The sequence below is a fragment of the Heteronotia binoei genome, chromosome 16 (genome assembly GCF_032191835.1).
Source record: "Heteronotia binoei isolate CCM8104 ecotype False Entrance Well chromosome 16, APGP_CSIRO_Hbin_v1, whole genome shotgun sequence".
In the NCBI taxonomy this organism is placed as follows: Eukaryota; Metazoa; Chordata; class Lepidosauria; order Squamata; family Gekkonidae; genus Heteronotia; species Heteronotia binoei.
This window is the reverse complement of record NC_083238.1, coordinates 60,934,026-60,954,576: the sequence shown is the minus strand read 5'-3', so window position 1 is coordinate 60,954,576 and position 20,551 is coordinate 60,934,026. Positions and strand designations below refer to the sequence as shown.

Sequence of the window (20,551 nt, the reverse complement as noted above, 5' to 3'; positions counted from 1 at the left end):
ATAAAAGGGTGAAGTAAAAGTACGGACAGAATTAAAATAAAGTCCAGTGAACGTTATAGCATACAAAAATGGTTAAATGGATATCACAAAAACAATACATAAAAGCAAAATTGATCAAATGTTCCTGGTCTATTTATTTATTTATTTTTCGCATTTATATCCCGCCCTCCCCGCCGAAGCAGGCTCAGGGCGGCTAACAATAACATTAAATCCACAATAGAACAATAAAACCATAAAGCAATAAAAACAATTACAGTAAGATCAATTAAAATTAACAATTGCTCTTTAAATATTAAACAAATTTTTAAAACAGTTTTGGTGCTAAGTTCCATACCGTGATGTTAAGCAGCTCTGTACTTTAGCTGAAGGCCATTCGAAAAAGTGTTGTTTTACAAGCCTTGCGGAATTGGGCAAGGTCCCGCAAGGCTCTAACATCATCAGGGAGTTGGTTCCACCAGTGGGGGGCCGCAATAGAGAAGGCTCATCCTCTGGTAGCCTTCAGTCTCGCCTCCCTCGGCCCGGGGATTTCTAATAGGTTTTGTGATCCAGATCTCAGTACCCTCTGGGGAATATATAATGCCTAGGAATAAAGCCCTTACAGTACAATGGCCAAATACTCAGCTACTAGTTCCGTCAATCTGGGACATTTATCAGCGAGTAAGTACTGAATAGTTTTTCCTGGGGGGGGGGGGGCAGAGAAACTGGAAATAACAGAGTCAAGAAGTTGCTGATGTATCTTACAGAGAGTAGGGCAACGGAGTAAAATATGAGTAACTGAATTGGGTTCTGGTAAACAGTACTTACATAGTCTGTTCTCAAAGGGAATATTGTGGTATCTGCCTGAGAGAACAGCTGATGGGAGGATGTTCAATCTAGCGAGCATGAAGGCCTGGCGCTATTCTCTCACACGACAAGCCAGTTTCAGAACTGTACCCACACGCGTTTGGAAGTGTCCTGACTAAATTCAGTGGGTCACTTTCAAGTCAGAAGGCAGAAGACATCTGATCCACATCTGAATGCACAAAACGGGGATTCGGGGGATTCGTGACTTGTATTGTCACTTCAGTGTTGGGGGACGTTGCGCCGGGGCGCCCTTTTTTATGCCGCTGTGCAGGTGTTGAACTGTCTGTAGTGGAAGAGGCTTTTACAGTCCAGTTTTCCGGAGCGCTCGATAGCTTCTGTGAAGAGTTTTGCCACCTGAAGCCAGAAAAAAAAAAAAGGGAATGTGGAGTGATTGTCCCCAAAGACCAATTTAACAAAGCAGGAGACACGGCAGTGAATTAGGCTTCGTCTGCAGGCTTATCTTATGCAGATTTCTCCATCTCAAGCAGCAGCTATGCCGCTGCTGAGGCAAAAAGGCATAATTCTTCTTGATTTATATTGCCGGCCAACCCAATCTCTGAGGGCAGAGAAGATTGGGGGTGGGGGGGGGAACCAACTTATTTGGTGTTCTGATTTACAGCCTGGGTCAAGTTAGGTTAGATCATGTCCAAGAGATCAGCTCCCGGATCTCCAAAGATGCGGTCAGGAGAAGGAAAACTCCATGGATCCACAGGGAAATGGCAGAACACTGTATAACAGGGGTGGCCAAAGTGTGGCTCAGGAGCCACATTTGGCTCTTCCACACATATTGTGTGGCTCTCAAAGCCCCCACTGGCCAGCTTGGAGAAGGTATTTGTCTCTTCAAATCACTTCTCCAAGCAAAGTCAGTCAGCAGCTTGGAGATTGCATTTAAAGTTAAAGTTGCTTTCTTTCCACTTCTCCATCCCTCCTTCCCCATTTAGTTTCCTTCCTTCCTTCCTTCCTTCCTTCCTTCCTTCCTTCCTTCCTTCCTTCCTTCCTTCCTTCCTTCCTTCCTTCCTTCCTTCCTGAGAGCCAGTTTGGAGTAGTGGTTAAGTGTGTGGAGAGGGATGGTGCTGTACAACACCACAGCAAACCATGTGCTGCTGCTGGATCCGATATGCAACCAGGTCCGTAGATAACCATGGACCCTGGCCCCCTAACAGTTTTAGGGGGCCTCACCCCCAGATGCCCCTTCCTGCTAGCCAGTTTGGTGTAGTGGTGAAGTGCACAGACTCCTATCTGAGAGAACCAGGTTTGATTCTCCACTCCTCCGCTTGCAGCTGCTGGAATGGCCTTGGGTCAGCCATAGCACTGGCAGAGGTTGTCCTTGAAAGGGCAGCTACTGTAAGAGCTCTCTCAGGCCCACCCCCCCAGATTGTGAGCTGCTCTGAGACTCTGAGATTCAGAGCATAGGGTGGGATATAAATCCAATATCTTCTTCTTCTCCCTCCTACATGGTTTAAATTGCATGGGAGGGGCACCCGGGAGCAGCCGCTGCCCCTCCCACGCCATTTAAGGGGCCCACAGATCAGCTGATTGGTGAGGGTCTAAGTTGCACGGGAGGGGCAGCAAAAGCAGTCACCAGCTTCCTGCATGAATGAGAAGGCCCCTCCCCCTGCAGCCCGTAGCTACAGGGCCATATGCAACTGGTAAAGGTTCATATTTGTAGGTAATGATGAGCTATCAGCTGTCATCTAGGACAGCTGGCTGAAAAACTGCCTGTCCTACGTAGGACAAAGAAGCTGTGTTCGGGCTACGACTGAGACCGGGCAGGTAGCTGACGAAGCATGGGCCAGATTGGCTACAGTATGAAAACAGCTGGCTGTCAAGAGCTAATTAGGGTTTTTAAGATGGGTCTTAACCAGAGATGGGGAGAGAGGTACCTGCAAATTAGTAAGGAGCGAAATTCCGCTGTCAACAGCCGTCCGGCGGATCAGGTAATCGTCACGGGCAAACTGTGCGCTGTCTTCGGAGAGGTGGATGACCAAGTCTACGCTCCCCTCCTTCACAAGCCTTGAAATGCAACAAACAAAACGTAAGAATGAGGGGGGGGGGGGAAATAACAAAAGCCCAGGAAATCAAAACCAACACATGTTCTTTCAATATTCCATCAGCACAGGTATCTTTTGTACTCCATAGGCAATTTCCTTCCTCTCTCAAGTTGGGACCAAAGGCATTAAAGCACCTTGAAGCTACCTGCTTACAAGCCCGATAAAGAAATCCAATCTCACCGGCAAACAGTAAGAGACAGAAGCCTAGCAGTGGGTTAAAGTAGATTGCAGATGTCGCTAAGCTCGATAGACCTATTTCGCCCCTTTTTCCTCGCACGAGATTTCACTCTCGTCGCAGCCGCCACTAATACAGCAGCAGATAAAGCTAATCCATAGGATCAGGGAGCCTCTGCTCAGAGGGGCTGGGGAGGGATGCGGTTAAAATGACAGCCGCGCTAACGGGAGCATCGCTCTCGATCCAGGTCTAGATATCATTTTTATCCAACCGCGTGGGAGAGTGAGAATGCACCTGCCCAGGTTCGGTCCCTGGGATGTCCCGTTAAAAAAAGAGCTCAGAGGGAGATGTTGGGGGAAAGCGTTTCTAGCGGGAGACCCTAACTGGAGGCGTAGCCATAGCCGGCTAGATGGAAGAATGGTCTGACTCAGGGTACAGAATGGAGAACCATTCGTGCAAACTGAAGAGACATAACATGTCATGTGAGCTTTCGCCTTAAGCACAGGTTCCAGAACATAAGAAAAGTGGCCAGTAGAAGGGGGAATGAAACATGGACTGAGCCTAGGACCTGTGTCGCTGCACCTGTTGGATTTCAGACTGCTATCCAACCAGAAGTAGCACATGCTGAACCTATTGGATTTCGGACTGCTACCCAAGCAAGAAGTAGCACATTTATTGGTATTGTACACGTCTATTAATGAAAGGATACAGACAGTGGACTTTGGTACCATTACAGCAATTGGAAATTAATTTGTATTTTGAGTTGTGCTATATTTATGGATATCTGTAAGAATTTTGGTGAAGAATACATTAATAGGATATAAGAAATATCTGTGGAGCAATTATTTGCAATATAAAAGTAACGCAGTGGTTTATTTCAGTTGTTACTGACTCAGGGTACGGAAGCATCAGGATGCTGTGATATATTCCAGATAATTACGACTCTGGTCCTTCAGCCGGCTACCTCCGACAGATGCCTTTCTCTGTTAAGACAAAAGCTGCCCATGGTATAAGGATGCCCCTGCCGCCTCACTTGAATAAATATTTGCTCCTGTGAGCATCTGAAAGGCTTCCCTAAGCATGAAAATAAAAGCTTGTGAGGAGGAAGAAGAGTCCTAGAATCATGGAAAGGACCTCCAGGGCCGTCTAATCCAACCCCCTGCACAATGCAGGAAATTCACAGATACCTTCCCCCACACACACCCCATTGGCCCCTGTTCCATGAATAGAAGATGGTGAAAAACCCTCCGGGATCCCTGGAGAAAAATTGCTTCCTGACCTCAAAGTGGCAACCAGCATTTCCCTGGGCGTGTAAGACGGGGCCACGAGAACGAAGCCCTGATGCAGCCCTTCCTGCCCTCCCGCTCAGGATCTGCGTAAGTTCGCAGAATTCACATTGCATTCAGGTGGCCATCTTGTCTCAGCTTGAGAACCTCCAAAGAAGGAGAGCCCACCACCTCTCAAGGAAGCCTGTTCCACCAAAGAACCGTTCTAACCAGCAGGCTTCGGATTCAGCAAGAGCTCACAGGAGCACAACTCCTGAACCTTTCTGAAGGTTCCCCCTCCTCCTCCCCACCTTGCCCATTGAATAGTAGGTGCAGCTGCATAACAATTCCTGGATGAACTCCACCGCCTCTTTTTCTACAAAGCGACCCCTGCTAACCAGGGCTTTTTAAAGAAGAAAAAGTCCAGCAGGAACTCAATTGCACATTAAGCCACAACCCCTGACGCCAAGCCAGCTGGAATTGCGTTCCTGCTCAAAAAAGGGCCCTCGTTCTAATGGTACTGTTGTAATGGTACACAGTTTGGATCTGCCCGGGTCATATCCTCGCCTAAACTAGCAAATGAATCCACAGGGATATTGTTTGAAAGGGCTCTTGTGTGCCAAAGAGAAGTGACATCTCCAGCTGGAAGGAGGGCCAGGGATCCGATCTGGGACTTGCCCAGATGCTAAGCGTCCCCACTCCCCACCCCCCACCCCCCAATAAAGTCCCTTCATTCACTGTAAACTAGCTGAAACACTTACTGTCTAGCTGAAGGGAGTGTGGAGCTCTGGCTTTCCTGGGATGGCCACGCCACGGGGGACGCTGCGATGCCATTGGCGTTGAGCCACTGAGATGTCGTTTCTGATGCGTAAAGCTACAGGGGGGAGAAAAATCCTTCAGCACTTAACTCCTCCCTAATAACGCCCTGGCGCTGGCTTTGTTTTCTGCGAGTCTCGTCCACATGTCTGGCGACGTCAAGAAAATGTATCGTATTGACTTAAATGTTTAGGCCCCATACATCTCTGAGCAGACAGGTTAAAACGGATAAAAGGAAGTACTTCTTCACCCAAAGGGTGATTAACATGTGGAATTCACTGCCACAGGAGGTGGTGGCGGCCACAAGTATAGCCACCTTCAAGAGGGGGTTAGATAAAAATATGGAGCAGAGGTCCATCAGTGGCTATTAGCCACAGTGTGTGTGTGTATAAATTTTTTTTGCCACTGTGTGACACAGAGTGTTGGACTTGATGGGCCGTTGGCCTGATCCAACATGGCTTCTCTTATGTTCTTATGTTCTTATCTCCTTCTCCACAGGCGGAAATCATAAGCTGCTTTTGATTGTGCACATATTTTGGCAAAATGAGAAGAAGAAGATGATGACGGCGAGTGCAGATTTATACCCCGCCCTTCTCTCTGAATCAGAGTCTCAGAGCGGCTTACAATCTCCTATATCTTCTCCCCCCACAACAGACACCCTGTGAGGTGGGTGGGGCTGAGAGGACTCTCGCAGCAGCTGCCCTTTCAAGGACAACTCCTGCGAGAGCTGTGGCTGACCCAAGGCCATTCCAGCAGGTGCAAGTGGAGGAGTGGGGAATTCAACCTGGTTCTCCCAGATAAGAGTCCACACACTTAACCACTACACAAAACTGGCTCTTTCAAGGACAACTCCTGCAGGAGCTATGGCTAACCCAAGGCCACTCCAGCAGGTGCAAGTGGAGGAGTGGGGAATCAAACCTGGTTCTCCCAGATAAGACTCCATGCACTTAACCACTACACCAAACTGGCTCTTTCAAGGACAACTCCTGCAGGAGCTATGGCTAACCCAAGGCCATTCCAGCAGGTGCAAGTGGAGGAGTGGGGAATCAAACCTGGTTCTCCCAGATAAGACTCCATGCACTTAACCACTACACCAAACTGGCTCTTTCAAGGACAACTCCTGCAAGAGCTATGGCTAACCCAAGGCCATTCCAGCAGCTGCAAGTGGAGGAGTGGGGAATCAAACCTGGTTCTTCCAGATAAGAGTCCTCCCACTTAACCACTACACCAAACTGGCTCTCCCAGATGTCCCAAACTATAGTTAAATTCACAGATACAAGCAAAATTCCCACAGGGGATATGGAGCCCAGAAGCAAGTGGGGTTTTTTTGGAGGGGGGCAAGAAAGAAAGAGCACAATAAAATTTAGAGGTTCCAGAGTCCCTACCCAAAATGAGGCCTGCTTATATTCACTCTGCTCCAGTGTTCCCTCTAAGCTGAGTTAGCGTGAGCTAGTGCACAGATTTTTTAGCCTCCAGCGCACACATTTTTGTCTTAGCTCAGGAAGGATGGCCCCAGAGCACACTAATTTATACAGCAGTAGCTCACAACCTGAATGCCAGCAGCTCACAAAGTAGAATTTTTGCTCCCAAGACTCTGCCGCTTAAAGGGAACACTGCTCTGCTCATGTCTATCTTATTTCTCCAGTCCACGTCCATAAAGAGTTATTGACCGACTGAGCAGAAATTGCAGCTTCCAAAAAATCCAACGATAAACATGGACAGTATAGAGACAGTACGGCTGTTCCCTTTGCACACCAGCCCCTTCTCTTCCGGTAAACTAAAATGCTCAGCAGGTTCTCACATGTAGTGATCTTTCCTGCCTCAAACAAAAAAAAGCCAGAGATGAGGCACAGGCCTGGAGGATGTTGCAGGTTGACACCATGATTTCATCGATTCGATGGTGCAGAGGAAGACGGACTCGGGAGCTAAGGAGACCCTGAGGCTGTTGCTTTCATTGCCCTCCCCCGTTCTCTATCTTGTCAGTCTCCAATAAGCAGGTTTTGCGTGGGGCATCTCTCTCGCTGCTAAAAGATAAGTGACAGAGCGACTCCCACGCTGCGTGTGTCAACCAGTGATTCCTTTTAATATAGAGAGGCAAATCCCTGTAAGATTTTGAAAATCGTGCTGCTTTGGTGGTTTTTAATTCTCAGTACAGAGGGTCTCCAAGTTTCATACATACAACCATGTACCTTAAAGCCTTTCTCCTGCAGCCGCCCGGCTTCATGGAGGAATTTCGGACGGAAGGAATGCTGCAAGAAAAAGGAAGGAAAGTGGGTCACAATGCCAAGGTGTGAAGAATTGACATCCCTTTTTTAGGCGCACCTGTTTGCACAGTGGATTTTTCATCACACACAGTAAAGCTCTGCTATTATAGTTAGGCATGTAGTAAACCTCCGCGTTAGACATTGCCCTCTTCTTGAAAGTGAATGTCACAGAAAGCTATAAAGGGCACGAGCTTTATTGTCGTTGGCAAGTTATTTTAGATTAACGAGCTTCAGAGCCATTGTTTGCCATGAAACTGGAGTCCATATCTCACCAATAAGCTGGATTTCCTAGGGTTTAACACAGTTTGTGACCAATCAGGGCCTTATAGCCAGAGAGTATGGACTACTGGACTACAAAATATCAAAAATTTGGAATGAAATTTTGCAGTGATGACGAATTGTGCATGACGGTCGAATCTGAGGAAATGTACTCCTCATTAACAAAGTAATTACTTTTTTTTTGGGGGGGGGGTGTCAGAATTTGGACTTATGCTTCAGTTTGTTGCCAGGGTTTAGGTGACAACGGAGGGAGAAAGTTAGGTCCAAGTTGTGCTGAATGGAAAGTCCACTTGGTTTTGAAACATTTAGAAGTACTGTAAAACAATGGGCAAATGTTTCTCCATTACCATGAGAACTAGAAACTTGTTTCTTTTCTTTTTTTTAAAAAAAAAATCAGAGTTCAGACAAGAGTATCAGAACAAATTTTGATTCTGAACTAGAAGCCACCATACATGAAACGAGGCGAACAATTCACACTTCTATGGCCCCTGAGAGCTGGAGAGGTTTTTGTGGGTGAATTGAATTATGGAATTCAGTCATGGATCCCACAATTTCACACACAGCCTGCCCCTCAGAAAGCACTTTGGATAATCAACAAGCAGCGTATGAAGATTAGCAGCCATCAGATAAATGATTGCAGATGACCTTCAAGTGAAAACGAGTGTCCATATTTTAGTTCCAGAGGGCAGCCATCTTGGTCTGGAGTAGAACAGCTCAATTCAAGTCCAGTAGCCCCACTGAGACCCCCAAGTTTTTTGGGGTATGATATTTCATGAGTCAGATCTCCCTCCAACATTTAGTTGTCCCCTTACTTCTGACTAGCCAATGGTTGGGATTTCATAAAACCATTTCCCCACTTAGATCTATGGATGCAATCCCATAAGAACATAAGAGAAGCCATCTTGGATCAGGCCAGTGGCCCATCCAGTCCAATGCTCTGTGTCACACAGCGGCCAACAAAACCTGGGTGCCATCAGGAAGTCCAAAAGTGGGGCCAAGACATTAGAGGCCCTCCCACTGTGCCCCCCAAGCACCAAGAATACAGAGCATCACTTCCCCAGACAGAGAGTTCCATCAATACACTGTGGCTAATAGCCCCTGATGGACCTCTGTCCAGATGTTTATCCAATATTGGCAGAAATCCTGCTCATTGACCATGCAAGAAGGCTTTGACTTGGAAAATGGATAAAACTATGGCTTCCAGCTCTACAGACGGCAGCAAGAACTTCAAGGAAAGCCAAGTCTGGGTTCTCTATGCTGAATAGAAAATACAAATATCTACCATGATGGGGCTGGCAGCTCCGTAGCTACGGAATTGTTCTGCCTCCTGTCGAGAGGTGCCGGCTCTCGCAACAGCATTATAAACTTCTATCAAACATGTTACTGAGCATTCGTGACACACAAAACAAGCTCTCCTAGAAAAGAAATTACAGCTGTCAACATCCATCCGGGCTGCCACAGATGTAAAAGCTGATTGAAAGAACCTGGGCAAGAAAACGGTTTGCAGCGAAGAAGTAAAGAGTCACCGGCGTGCTTATTTACCGCCAACTATCAAAGAGTTCAATTTCAAAATGGATTTCCTCATTTCCTGTAACATGTTTTCATACAATTGTATAATTACACTTTGAATACAGACTCAACCCCTTGGCTGATGCATAAGGCATTCATTTTTATGGAGCCGAACCAATTCAGTTAATACTAAAAGTGGCAGAGAATTTCCTCAACCTGCTACTTTTATCGAACGCCGGCAATACTAGTCCTCAGTGGAATTTGAAGGCAAGGGGGAGTAAAGTAAGTAAAGTAAAGTAAATTTATTTTTATATCCCGCCATCCCCCGCCGAATACTTTTGCTGCGGGGAAACCCAAAATCTACACTTACTTATTTTAGAAAAGATATCCCTCACACCGCATGTACCATTAAAAAGACAGTGTTTGAATATTCACCTGTTTTTTTTCAAAAAACACCCTCAGTTAAAGAACCTCCACTGGGTACTTTAAATGAGGAACCACCACAGAAAAAGCCTTTTTACAGCTACCAGTTTGGTGTAGTGGTTAAATACATGGACTCGTATCTGGGAGAACCGGGTTTGATTCCCCACTCCTCCACTTGCACCTGCTGGAATGGCCTTGGGTCAGCCAGAGCTTTCTTATCTGGGAGAACCGGGTTTGATTCCCCACTCCTCCACTTGCAGCTGCTGGAATGGCTTTGGGTCAGCCATAGCTCTCTTATCTGGGAGAACCAGGTTTGATTCCCCACTCCTCCACTTGCAGCTGCTGGAATGACCTTGGGACAGCCATAGCTCTCTTATCTGGGAGAACCAAGTTTGATTCCCCACTCCTCCACTTGCACCTGCTGGAATGGCCTTAGGTCAGCCAGAGCTCTCTTATCTGGGAGAACCGGGTTTGATTCACCATTCCTCCACTTGCACCTGCTGGAATGGCCTTGGGTCAGCCAGAGCTCTCTTATCTGGGAGAACCGGGTTTGATTTCCCACTCCTCCACTTGTACCTGCTGGAATGGCCTTGGGTCAGCCAGAGCTCTCTTATCTGGGAGAATCGGGTTTGATTTCCCACTCCTCCACTTGTACCTGCTGGAATGGCCTTGGGTCAGCCAGAGCTCTCTTATCTGGGAGAACCGGGTTTGATTCCCCACTCCTCCACTTGCACCTGCTGGAATGGCCTTGGGTCAGCCAGAGCTCTCTTATCTGGGAGAACTGGGTTTGATTCCCCACTCCTCCACTTAAGATCTGAAAGGGAGAGGTTATGTCGCTTCAGTTTTCAGGCTTCATGAGGAAGAGAGAGATGTTAGTTGAAGTGGAGTGGGAATTAAAGACTGGTGGGTTTATCAGTTAAGTTCCCCTGTCTAAGTAATTAATGTATAGACACTAGGCCAGTGGGATTAAATGGATCTGTGATGGAAATCCCCTGAAGAAGAGTGAAAATTCTTTAAATCTGCCTGAGAGAATCTTTTTCAGTGGGCAGGCACTGCCACTAACTGAACACCCCACAGCTCTAGATTGAAGATATCTACCTCAGTTGAAAAGAGAAAAAGTAGTTAGTAGCACAAAGAAAAAGAAGAAGAAGATGATGATATAGGATTTATACCCCGCCCTACCGTCACGTGATGTGATGGTATCGCTTTACACTGCTCTGGTAAGACCTCACCTGGAGTCTTGTGTTCAGTTTTGGGCACCACATTTTAAGAAGGATATAGACAAGCTGGAACGGGTCCAGAGGAGGGCGACGAAGATGGTGAGGGGTCTGGAGACCAAGTCCTATGAGAAAAGGTTGAAGGAGCTGGGCATGTTTAGCCTGGAGAGGAGGCGGCTGAGTGGTGATATGATCACCATCTTCAAGTACTTGAAGGGCTGTCCTATAGAGGATGGTGTAGAATTGTTTTCTGTGGCCCTGGAAGGTAGACCAGAACCAATGGGTTGAAATTAAATCAAAAGAGTTTCCGGCTCAACGTTAGGAAGAATTTACTGACAGTTAGAGCGATTCCTCAGTGGAACAGGCTTCCTCCTCAAGAGGTTGTGGGCTCCCCTTTCTTGGAGTTTTTTTAAACAGAGGCTAGATGGACATCTGACAGTGATGAAGATCCTGTGAATTTAGGGGGAGATGTTTGTGAGTTTCCTGCATTGTGCAGGTGGCTGGAGTAGATGACCCTGGAGATCCCTTCCAACTTTATGATTCTATGATTCTATCTATATTCTGAACCTCAGAGTTTCAGAGCAGTCACAATCTCTTATATCTTCTCCCCCACCACAACAGACACCTGTGAGGTGGGTGGGGCTGGAGAGGGCTCTCACAGCAGCTGCCTTTCGAGGACAACCTCTGCCAGAGCTATGGCTGACCCAAGGCCATCAGCAGCTGCAAGTGGAGGAGTGGGAATCAAACCCGGTTTCTCCCAGATAAGAGTCCACACACTTAACCACTACACCAAACTGGTTCTTTCAAGGACAACTCCTGCGAGAGCTATGGCTGACCCAAGGCCATTCCAGCAGCTGCAAGTGGAGGAGTGGGGAATCAAACCCGGTTCTCCCAGATAAGAGTCCACACACTTCACCACTACACCAAACTGGTTCTTTCAAGGACAACTCCTGCGAGAGCTATGGCTGACCCAAGGCCATTCCAGCAGCTGCAAGTGGAGGAGTGGGGAATCAAACCGGTTCTCCCAGATAAGAGTCCACACACTTCACCACTACACCAAACTGGTTCTTTCAAGGACAAACTCCTGCGAGAGCTATGGCTGACCCAAGGCCATTCCAGCAGCTGCAAGTGGAGGAGTGGGGAATCAAACCCGGTTCTCCCAGATAAGAGTTCACGCACTTAACCACACCAAGCTGGCTCTCGTTTGTGGCAGGGGCTGAGCTATTATGAGACACCACTCACAAAAGCTCCTCCATTCCAGCAGCTGCAAGTGGAGGAGTGGGGAATCAAACCTGGTTCTCCCCAGATAAGAGGCCACACACTTAACCACTACACTAAACTGGCTCTCAAGTAACCAAGTAAGTTAACTTGCAGGCTTTTGTGTTAGCCCCTAGTGCTCTTTTCTTCAATGCAACGGAACCTTCAAGGGCAACTCTGAACTTCACACTACACAAGACAGAAAAAGTGCCACAAAGACATATACCAGGCTCTACGGAATACCCGCAACCCAAGGTTGAGGTCGCCACAAGGAAAAAATTGTCTGTATTAGCTGCAATCCCAAAATAAAGCCCTCCTTGAATGCTCTTGCCATTTTAGGATGCTCAGCATTTCTGCACCACAGATGTAAGGCAGATGCTCTTTCCCCAACAAGGATTACTAAATAGCCCAATCAGGAAAGGGAATGAAAGGAAGTATTCAGCTAATGCTGTTTAATAGAAACTGCAGAGCGCCAGCCGAAGCCCTTTCATTAGCATCCTAAAGGTTTATTTCCTCCCCCCTCTCTCTTTTTTCTAACAAAACAGAGTCATCAGAACTTCCTGGCACAGTATCACTTTTGAAGAGCTCTTTTTTGGACGTGGAAGTTCTAGGGCAGGAGAGTCGGACTCATTTGTTACGAGGACCGGATCTGACATAAAAAAGACCCTTGTCAGGCTGGGCCATGTGTGTCATAAAATGTAATGCCAGGTAGATTAGCACTCTTGCAATATTTTATTTAACAGTTTTGATAATTGACGCCTCTTGCTCTGAATAATGCATAAAATCTGGAGACAATGTCTGTGCTGTTGCAAGCTTGAGTATGCTGCTCAGATGTTCAAGTATGTGCCTGTCAGTTACAAAGCTACTTTTGATTTATGGACATTCATTACAGAAATCTCATGGTCAGTGCTTTGAGCCTAAGACCCAGGGGAAAACATGGAAACGGCTGGGCATTGCGAACTTTTGTACATAAGTTGCTTCGTGTGCTGGTCAGCCAATGAAGAAAACAAACGCTTGCTCTGTAGCTCCTGTGCGAATGAGCAAGCCTGGCAAAGCAAGCTGTGATGCAGAAGGAAGTAAGAGAACAGAGAGAAGGAAGCGATGGCAGTGAAATTTCGCAGGCCTGATAGGAGCCATCTGGGGGTGACCAGGTTTGATTCCCCACTCCTCCACTTGCACCTGCTGAAATGGCACTTGGGTCAGCCATAGCTCTGGCCGAGGTTGTCCTTGAAAGAGCAGCTGCTGTGAGAGTCCTTTCAAGCCCCACCAGACACCCTTGCTCTAGCGTGTTATCCAGACTGGATAGGACTCAAGGGGGCAAGTATGTTCTTCAGTAACAATGATGTCCATAAGACTGGTCAATGCCACCAAAGTATACTTATTTGTTTCAGTTATACCCTGCATTTCTTCCCAAAGATACAGCTAGAATGTAGTCCCTCTGTCATATTGAAAAGGGTAAAGGTAGTCCCCTGGCATAACTTGGTGTATGGGGTCACAAAGAGTCAGACTTGACTGTGCGACTGAACAACAAAGTCCCCTGCGAAAGCACCAGTCGTTTCCGACTCTGGAGTGACATCGCATCACATTTCAGGCAGATTTTTTAACAGGGTGGTTTTCCATTGCCTTCCGGTCATCTACACTTTCCCCCAGCAAGCTGAGTACTCATTTTGACCAACCTTGGAAGGATGGAGGTGATGTCAACCTTGAACTGGTTACCTGAACCCAGCTTCCACTGGGATTGACTCGGGTCATGAGCAGAGAGCTTGAATGCAGTACTGCAGCTTACGGCTCTGCGCCACGGGGCTCATAATCAAAATATATATTTTAATATATAATCAAAATATATTTTCAAATATATAATCAAAATATATTTTGATATAAGACAGGCCTTGAATTCGCAGGAGCTCACAGGAGCACAGCTCCTGAACATTTCTTACGGCCCCTGCTCCTCCCCACCTTCCTTGTCCATTGAACAGCAGGTGCAGCTGCATAACAATCCCTGGATTAGGAGAGAGGGGCAACCAGTTAGCCACCAGGATGCTTTGCCACGTCCCCAGCAGCCCTCACATTAACCCCTGGAGAAGCCCATGCCACCCTTTCTCCACTTCTTATGTGATTTTGGGCAGTGGGTGACTTGCTGGCCTTTTGACTGGGTGGGGGGAGGCCCAGGAGAGCCCCAGGTGAGAGAGGCCTGCTTGGGCTGGCTGGATCTCTAGCCAGCCCAAGCAGGCTTCACTCACCCGGGGCTTTCCTTTTCTTGTGCTGGGTTGCTTTTGGCTTGGGGGAGGGGGAGGGCAGCATATGCTAATGAGTCATGCTAATGAGCTCCACCACCTGCTTTTCTACAAAACGACCTTGTATAAGGACATATATATATTGTGTCTTGATATAAGGACAGAGGGGCTCCATTCTACCCAGACAATCTAACTGTGTCCTGAAGAAGTGAGCCAGTGACTCACGAAAGCTCCGTCCTGCCACAAAGGTCACCAGTCTTTAAGGTGCTTCTGGATTCTGGCTCTTACCTGGAGCTCAGTTGTAATTCTCCGAGATCTCCAGTCCCTACCTGGAGGCTGGCCACCCTAACCCCAGGCAAACATTCCACCACAGATCTCCCAAGCTGCAGTCCAGCCCTCTAACCCCAAATAGAACCCTACCAGGTTTTCCAGAGTCCTACTAAATTGTCGCTTCTGTTCTTCAATATACCAGAACGGTTTTGTTTTTTAAGAAGAAAGAAAACCGCACCTTTCTTCAAAGGGGATGGTCTCCCCCCCTCTCCCTGCAACAGTTAATCAGAAAGGGGAGTAATGTGTAAACAGAAATCCTGGAAGTTCATAATGCTGCTGACCTCCAATAATGGCATTCGTTCCCCTTCACCCTGACCTAAGGACTCCTCACCAGAGGAGAAGGAAGACACGAAGAGCTCATTCATCATCAGTCGAGGGGATTATCCTCGAGGACCTGCAATTTGCTGGCCGTCTCCTCGCAGGTCAAGCACAGCACCTCCACGTGATTTATGGACCTCTTCCATAGTAGTTCGTATTTCGCCTGCACCATCTGCTCAGTGGCAGGGCCGGATTAACAATAGGCTGAATAGGCACCGGCCTAGGGGCTCCCACACTTTTAGGGGCCCGAGCCAGCCTCCCCCCCCCCCAGGTTTTCCCCCTGCTTGCAACCTTCCCAGTCTGCATGCGCAGCCAGCAACTGAGCTGCTCTTTGCCCAGCTTGCCTGGTGTGCAGCTGCTGTTGGTGTTGTTGCAAGTTGGCCTCTCTCCCGCAGGCTTTGTCAAAGGGGCTTTTGAGAAGGTGGGGCGGGTGTTCCAACCCTGAGATAATTTGTGAGGGGGTCCTGAGATTTTGACTGCTTAAGGGTCTCCACAGGGTTTTATCTGGCACTGCTCAGTGGAGAAGACCACAACAGAGCCCTATAGCAGACACAGGAACAGCTTTCTGGGAGATGCCGAAGGGACCCCACAGGAAGAACAGAGTGGGTTTCACCAGGGGTCATTTTTGTAGAAAAAGAGATGCTGGAGCTTATTAAATTTGCATAATTTATTTGCATGTGCCCCACACCCCTAACATCACCGGAAGGTATATTAAATTATATCAGCTCAGCATCTACCGTAAAATGCTGGTTGAATTATCATTGTCCTAATATAACCTTATTCACATTGTACTTTTAAAATTACTCAGTGGCAAGAAAAAGATTTCCATCTGTCTGCTTGATATGTTTGGGTTATTTCCCCCTTTTTAGTGTGAGGAAAAATATTAGAAAGTTTCTCAGAATCTAGAGTTCAGCAAAATTCTCACAGGGGGCTTGAACAATGAAGCCCAGAAGCAAGGGTGGTTTTTTTTTGGGGGGGGGGGTGATTTAAGAGAAGAACACAATAAAATTTAGAGGTTCTGGATCGCCCTAAATCCATTGCAACTTGGTGACATGTAGCTATGGAGGAATTTGGACCAGCGTATTCCCCAGTCCTCCATTCACAACAGCACTCTTCTTCCACATGTATGATGAGTCAATATATAAATAGGTTTGCCAATCCCCAGGTGGGGGCAGGGGATCCCCTGGTTTGGAGTCCCTCCCCCAATTCAGGGGTCATCAGAAAGCGGGGAGGGGGGGAGAGGAAATGTCTGCTGGGCACTGCATTTTTCCCCATGGAGACCAATTCCCATAGGGTATAATGGAGAATTTTGTTTTCAAACAATTTTATTAGTAACATATGGTAATAAATTTCAATTTCTTACATCATTAATAATTACTTTTTTAATCTATCCCATATATTACTTTCTACCCACCCCTCCCCCCGTTACTTGACCCCCGCTGGTGTTATATACTTAAAATCTTAATATTAAAGGTACCCTTAATTAATAAGAACCAAAATTAATATCCTCCTCCCTCTTATACTTAGTCATTATCAAAAATTGTCCAATGTCCTTTTATTTTCCTCTCTTTTTCTACGTATCTTCTGAACTTTTTCACTCCATCTTACATACTTCTAAATCATAGTCTCTAAGGTTCTTGTTAACTTGTCCATTTCACTTCATGTCATAACTTTTACAATCCAATCCCATTTCTCTGGTATTTTTTCTTGCTTCCGCAACTGCGCATACAATGTCCTAGCAACTGAGAGCAAGTACCAGATTAAAGTCCTATCTTCTTCTGGGAAATTTTTCCCAACAGAAAAGTCTCTGCAACTTTGTTAAATTTGTATCCCAAGATCTAGAAATCTCTTGTTGAATCATCTGCCAATACTTTTTCGCTCTTTCACAAGTCCACCACATATGGTAGAAAGAACCTTCATGTTTTTTTACATTTTCAACATCTATCTGGCATCTTATTGTTTATCTTTGCCAACTTTTTAGGAGTCATATACCATCTGTACATCATCTTAAAACAATTTTCTTTAATACACTGACATGTTGAGAGTTTCATAGAGTTCTTCCACAAATATTCCATGTGTCCATCTGTATTTCTTTATTTACATTAACTGCCCACTTCATCATTTGAGATTTCACTACTTCATCTTCCGTAGACCATTTTAAAAGTAATTTATAGATTTTCGAAATTAATTTTTCATTATATTCAAGCAGAACTTTTTCCATTTCTGTTTGTTCTCGTCTTATTCCTTCAGTTTTAACATCGCTTTCCCACCAACTTTTTATTTGTTGCATTTGAAACCAATCATATTTATTATTCAACTCTTCAGCAGTTTTCAATTCTATTTTACCGCTTTGTATTTTTAGTAATTGATTATATGACATCCCTTTATCCTCTCTTGTCTCAGCTATTATTCTTATTACTTCTGCTGGCACTATCCATAGTGGTTTTCTCTCATTGCCATATTTCTTGTACTTCATCCAAATATTTAGTAGAAGTACTAAAAAAAACATCCAACTTTTTCTTTTCATAGTACATATAAGCATGCCAGCCGAATTTATTTCCATGACCTTCCAACGTTAAAAGTTTTTTTATTCAACAGCATCACCCAATCTTTTATCCACACTAGACAAACTGCTTCCATGATGTAATCTTAAATCTGGTAGTTGAAATCCTCCTCTTTCTTTAGCATCTGTTAAAAGTTTCATTTTAATTCTTGGTTTTTTCCCGGCCCATACAAATTCTGAAATCTTTCTTTGCCGTTTATTAAATTGTTTACTGTCTTTCACAATTGGAATAGTATGAAACAAATACAGTATTTTCGGCAAAATGTTCATCTTAATTGCAGCTATTCTACCAAGTAATGACAAATTAAGCTTCTTCCATTTTATCATATCTTCGTCCATTTTACATCGTAACTTTTCATAATTGTTTTAAACAGATCAATATTCTTCATTGTTATTTCCACACCCAAATATTTTACTTTAGGGGTAATTTCACATCCCATTAATCTCTGCAATTCCTTTTGTTTACTTACTTGCATATTTTTACACAATTTTTTTAACTTTTCTTTATTAACATAAAGTCCCACCAATTCTTCAAAATCTTGTATTTTTGCTAACAACAAAGGTGTTACTTGCATAGGATTTTCATTTATAAACATTATATCATCTGCAAATGCTCTATATTTATAGGAAAATCCTTTAATTCTCGTTCCTTCAATTTCTTCATCATCTTGTATTTGCAGCAATAAGATTTCAAGAGTCATTATAAACAACAATGGTGAAAAAGGACAACCTTGCCTTGTACCTTTGCTGATTGTCATTTCTTCTGTAAGATCTGCATTTATACATAACCTTGCACGTTGTTCAGTATAAATTGCTTTTATCATTCTTATAAAGTTTTCCTCCAACTTTATTTTCTCCATTACTGCAAACATAAAGTCCCAATTCAAATTATCAAAAGCTTTCTCTGCGTCCGCAAAGAATAATGCAACTTCCTTCTCTGGATGTCTTTCATAGTATTCTACAATATTTACAACAGTTCTAGTATTGTCTCTTATTTGCCTTTTAGGGAGAAAACCTGCTTGGTCTTCCTTTATAAAGTTTATTAGATATTGTTTAAGCCATTCTGCTAAGATTCTTGTGTATATCTTATAATCATTGTTTAATAATGAGATTGGTCTATAGCTTTTAACATTATTGACGTCTCTATCTTCCTTTGGAATCAACGAAATTACTGCTTCCTTCCATGTATTTGAGATTTTCCCATTTATTCTTATAACATTCATTAATTTTTGAAGTTTCGGTATTAATTCTTCTTTAAACGTTTTAAAAATTTTTGCCGTAAATCCATCTAGTCCAGGTGCCTTTCCAATTTTCATTGCATTAATCACTACTTCAATTTCTATTTTTTCAATTGGATCATTCAAAACCTTTTCCATATAATCAGTTAAGGGTGCTATTTTAATCTTCTGCAAATACGCTTCCATCTTTTCCTTCTTTACTTTAACACCTTTAAATAGTTTAGCATAATATTTTAAAAATTCTCTCTTTATTCCTTCTTGATCTACCATCTCTCTTCCATCAGCCACAATTTTATTAATAATTTTACTTTCTCTCTTTTTCTTCAATTGCCAGGCCAAATATTTTCCAGGTTTATTCGCTCCCTCAAAAGAGTTCTGTTTTAATTTCTTCAAATTCCATTCCAATTCTTTATTTAACAGATGTCTCATTTGTGCTTGCAATATTGTAATCTCTCTTATAATTTTCTTTTTCCCTGGCCTTTTCCTTAATTCACCTTTTTTCTTAATTTCATTTTGAATGTCCAACATCTGTTTATCTTTTGCTCTCTTGTCTTTATTATTCAATGTTATTAGTAATCCTCTCATTACTGCGTTATAGGCATCCCATACCGTCTGAAATTCTATATCTTCTCTGTCATTTACTTGGAAGTATGCTTTGGTTTCATTTTCTAGAGATGTCACTATTTCTTTATTTTGTAGTAAATCTTCATTTAATCTCCATCTTCTTTACTTTTTCAACAGTTTTATAATCCACATTATTGGGTTATGATCAGCTCCTATTTTAAGTAATATCTCTATTTTCTTTGTTATAAGTCCCAAATCTTTAGTACCCCACAACATGTCAATTCTAGAGAAAGACGTCTAGCTGAAAAGAAGATATAGTCCTGTACTTCAGGATTAAACTTCCTCCATATATCTTTCAAACTCTCCTGTTTAACCAATTTAAAAAAAGACTTTGGCAATTTCCCTTCTTTATCATTTTTTTCTTCCCAGATCTATCTATCGTGTTCTGAATTGTTCCGTTAAAGTCCCCCATCAATAAAATTTGCTCATAGGTGACTTCATCAAGATGTTGTGTAATATTTTTAAAGAAAATGTCTTTAGCACCATTTGGAGCATAAAGTCCCAACAACAATGTTTTTTTGGCATTCAAAGTAATTTCTACCGCTATATAACTTCCCTCTTTATCTTTAAATACCAATTTTGGGTCTAATTCTTGTTTAATATAAAAGACTACTCTCTTCTTCTGTTCAGCCAATGCAAAAAATTCTAGTCCCAATTGTTTATTCCACAGAAATTTATAATCCTTTTGTCTAATATGCACTTCTTGTAAACATACTATATTACAATTTTGTTTTTTTATCCAATGAAACATTGCCTTTCTTTTTTGTGGTGAATTTAGTCCATTTACATTCCAAGATATCAATTTGTAATCCATTATGGTGCAAATTCTTTATTTTCTTCATAAAATCTATGCAATTCCTGTGTATTTGTGATTGTAATCCTTTCCCCTTGAAGTTCAAAGCTCAAACCTTCAGGTATTATCCATCTTTACCTCATTCCATTGTCACGTAATTTTTCTGTCAATTTTATATATGCCTTTCTATCAGTTAACACTTGTCTTGGCAGTTCTTTCATAATTCTTACTCTACTGCCTCCCACTATCAATGACTTTTCAAAGTTTTTATTCATGATCTTTCCCACCATTTCTTTTGTCATAAATCTTATGACCACATCTCTTGGCAGATTGTTCTTTTTTGCATAGAGTG

At 43.9% G+C, this 20,551-nt stretch overlaps 1 protein-coding gene across 1 annotated transcript in view; it reads right to left on the bottom strand.

The window, feature by feature from the left end:
• Positions 1 to 1,098: 1,098 nt before the first annotated feature.
• The window catches only part of CPS1 (carbamoyl-phosphate synthase 1), a 244,199-nt gene continuing 224,746 nt past the window's right edge, over positions 1,099 to 20,551 (bottom strand). The window contains 4 exon segments of the mRNA XM_060257389.1: positions 1,099 to 1,197; positions 2,727 to 2,856; positions 5,096 to 5,208; positions 7,340 to 7,399. Of these exon segments, the coding sequence (XP_060113372.1) occupies positions 1,099 to 1,197; positions 2,727 to 2,856; positions 5,096 to 5,208; positions 7,340 to 7,399 (402 nt within the window).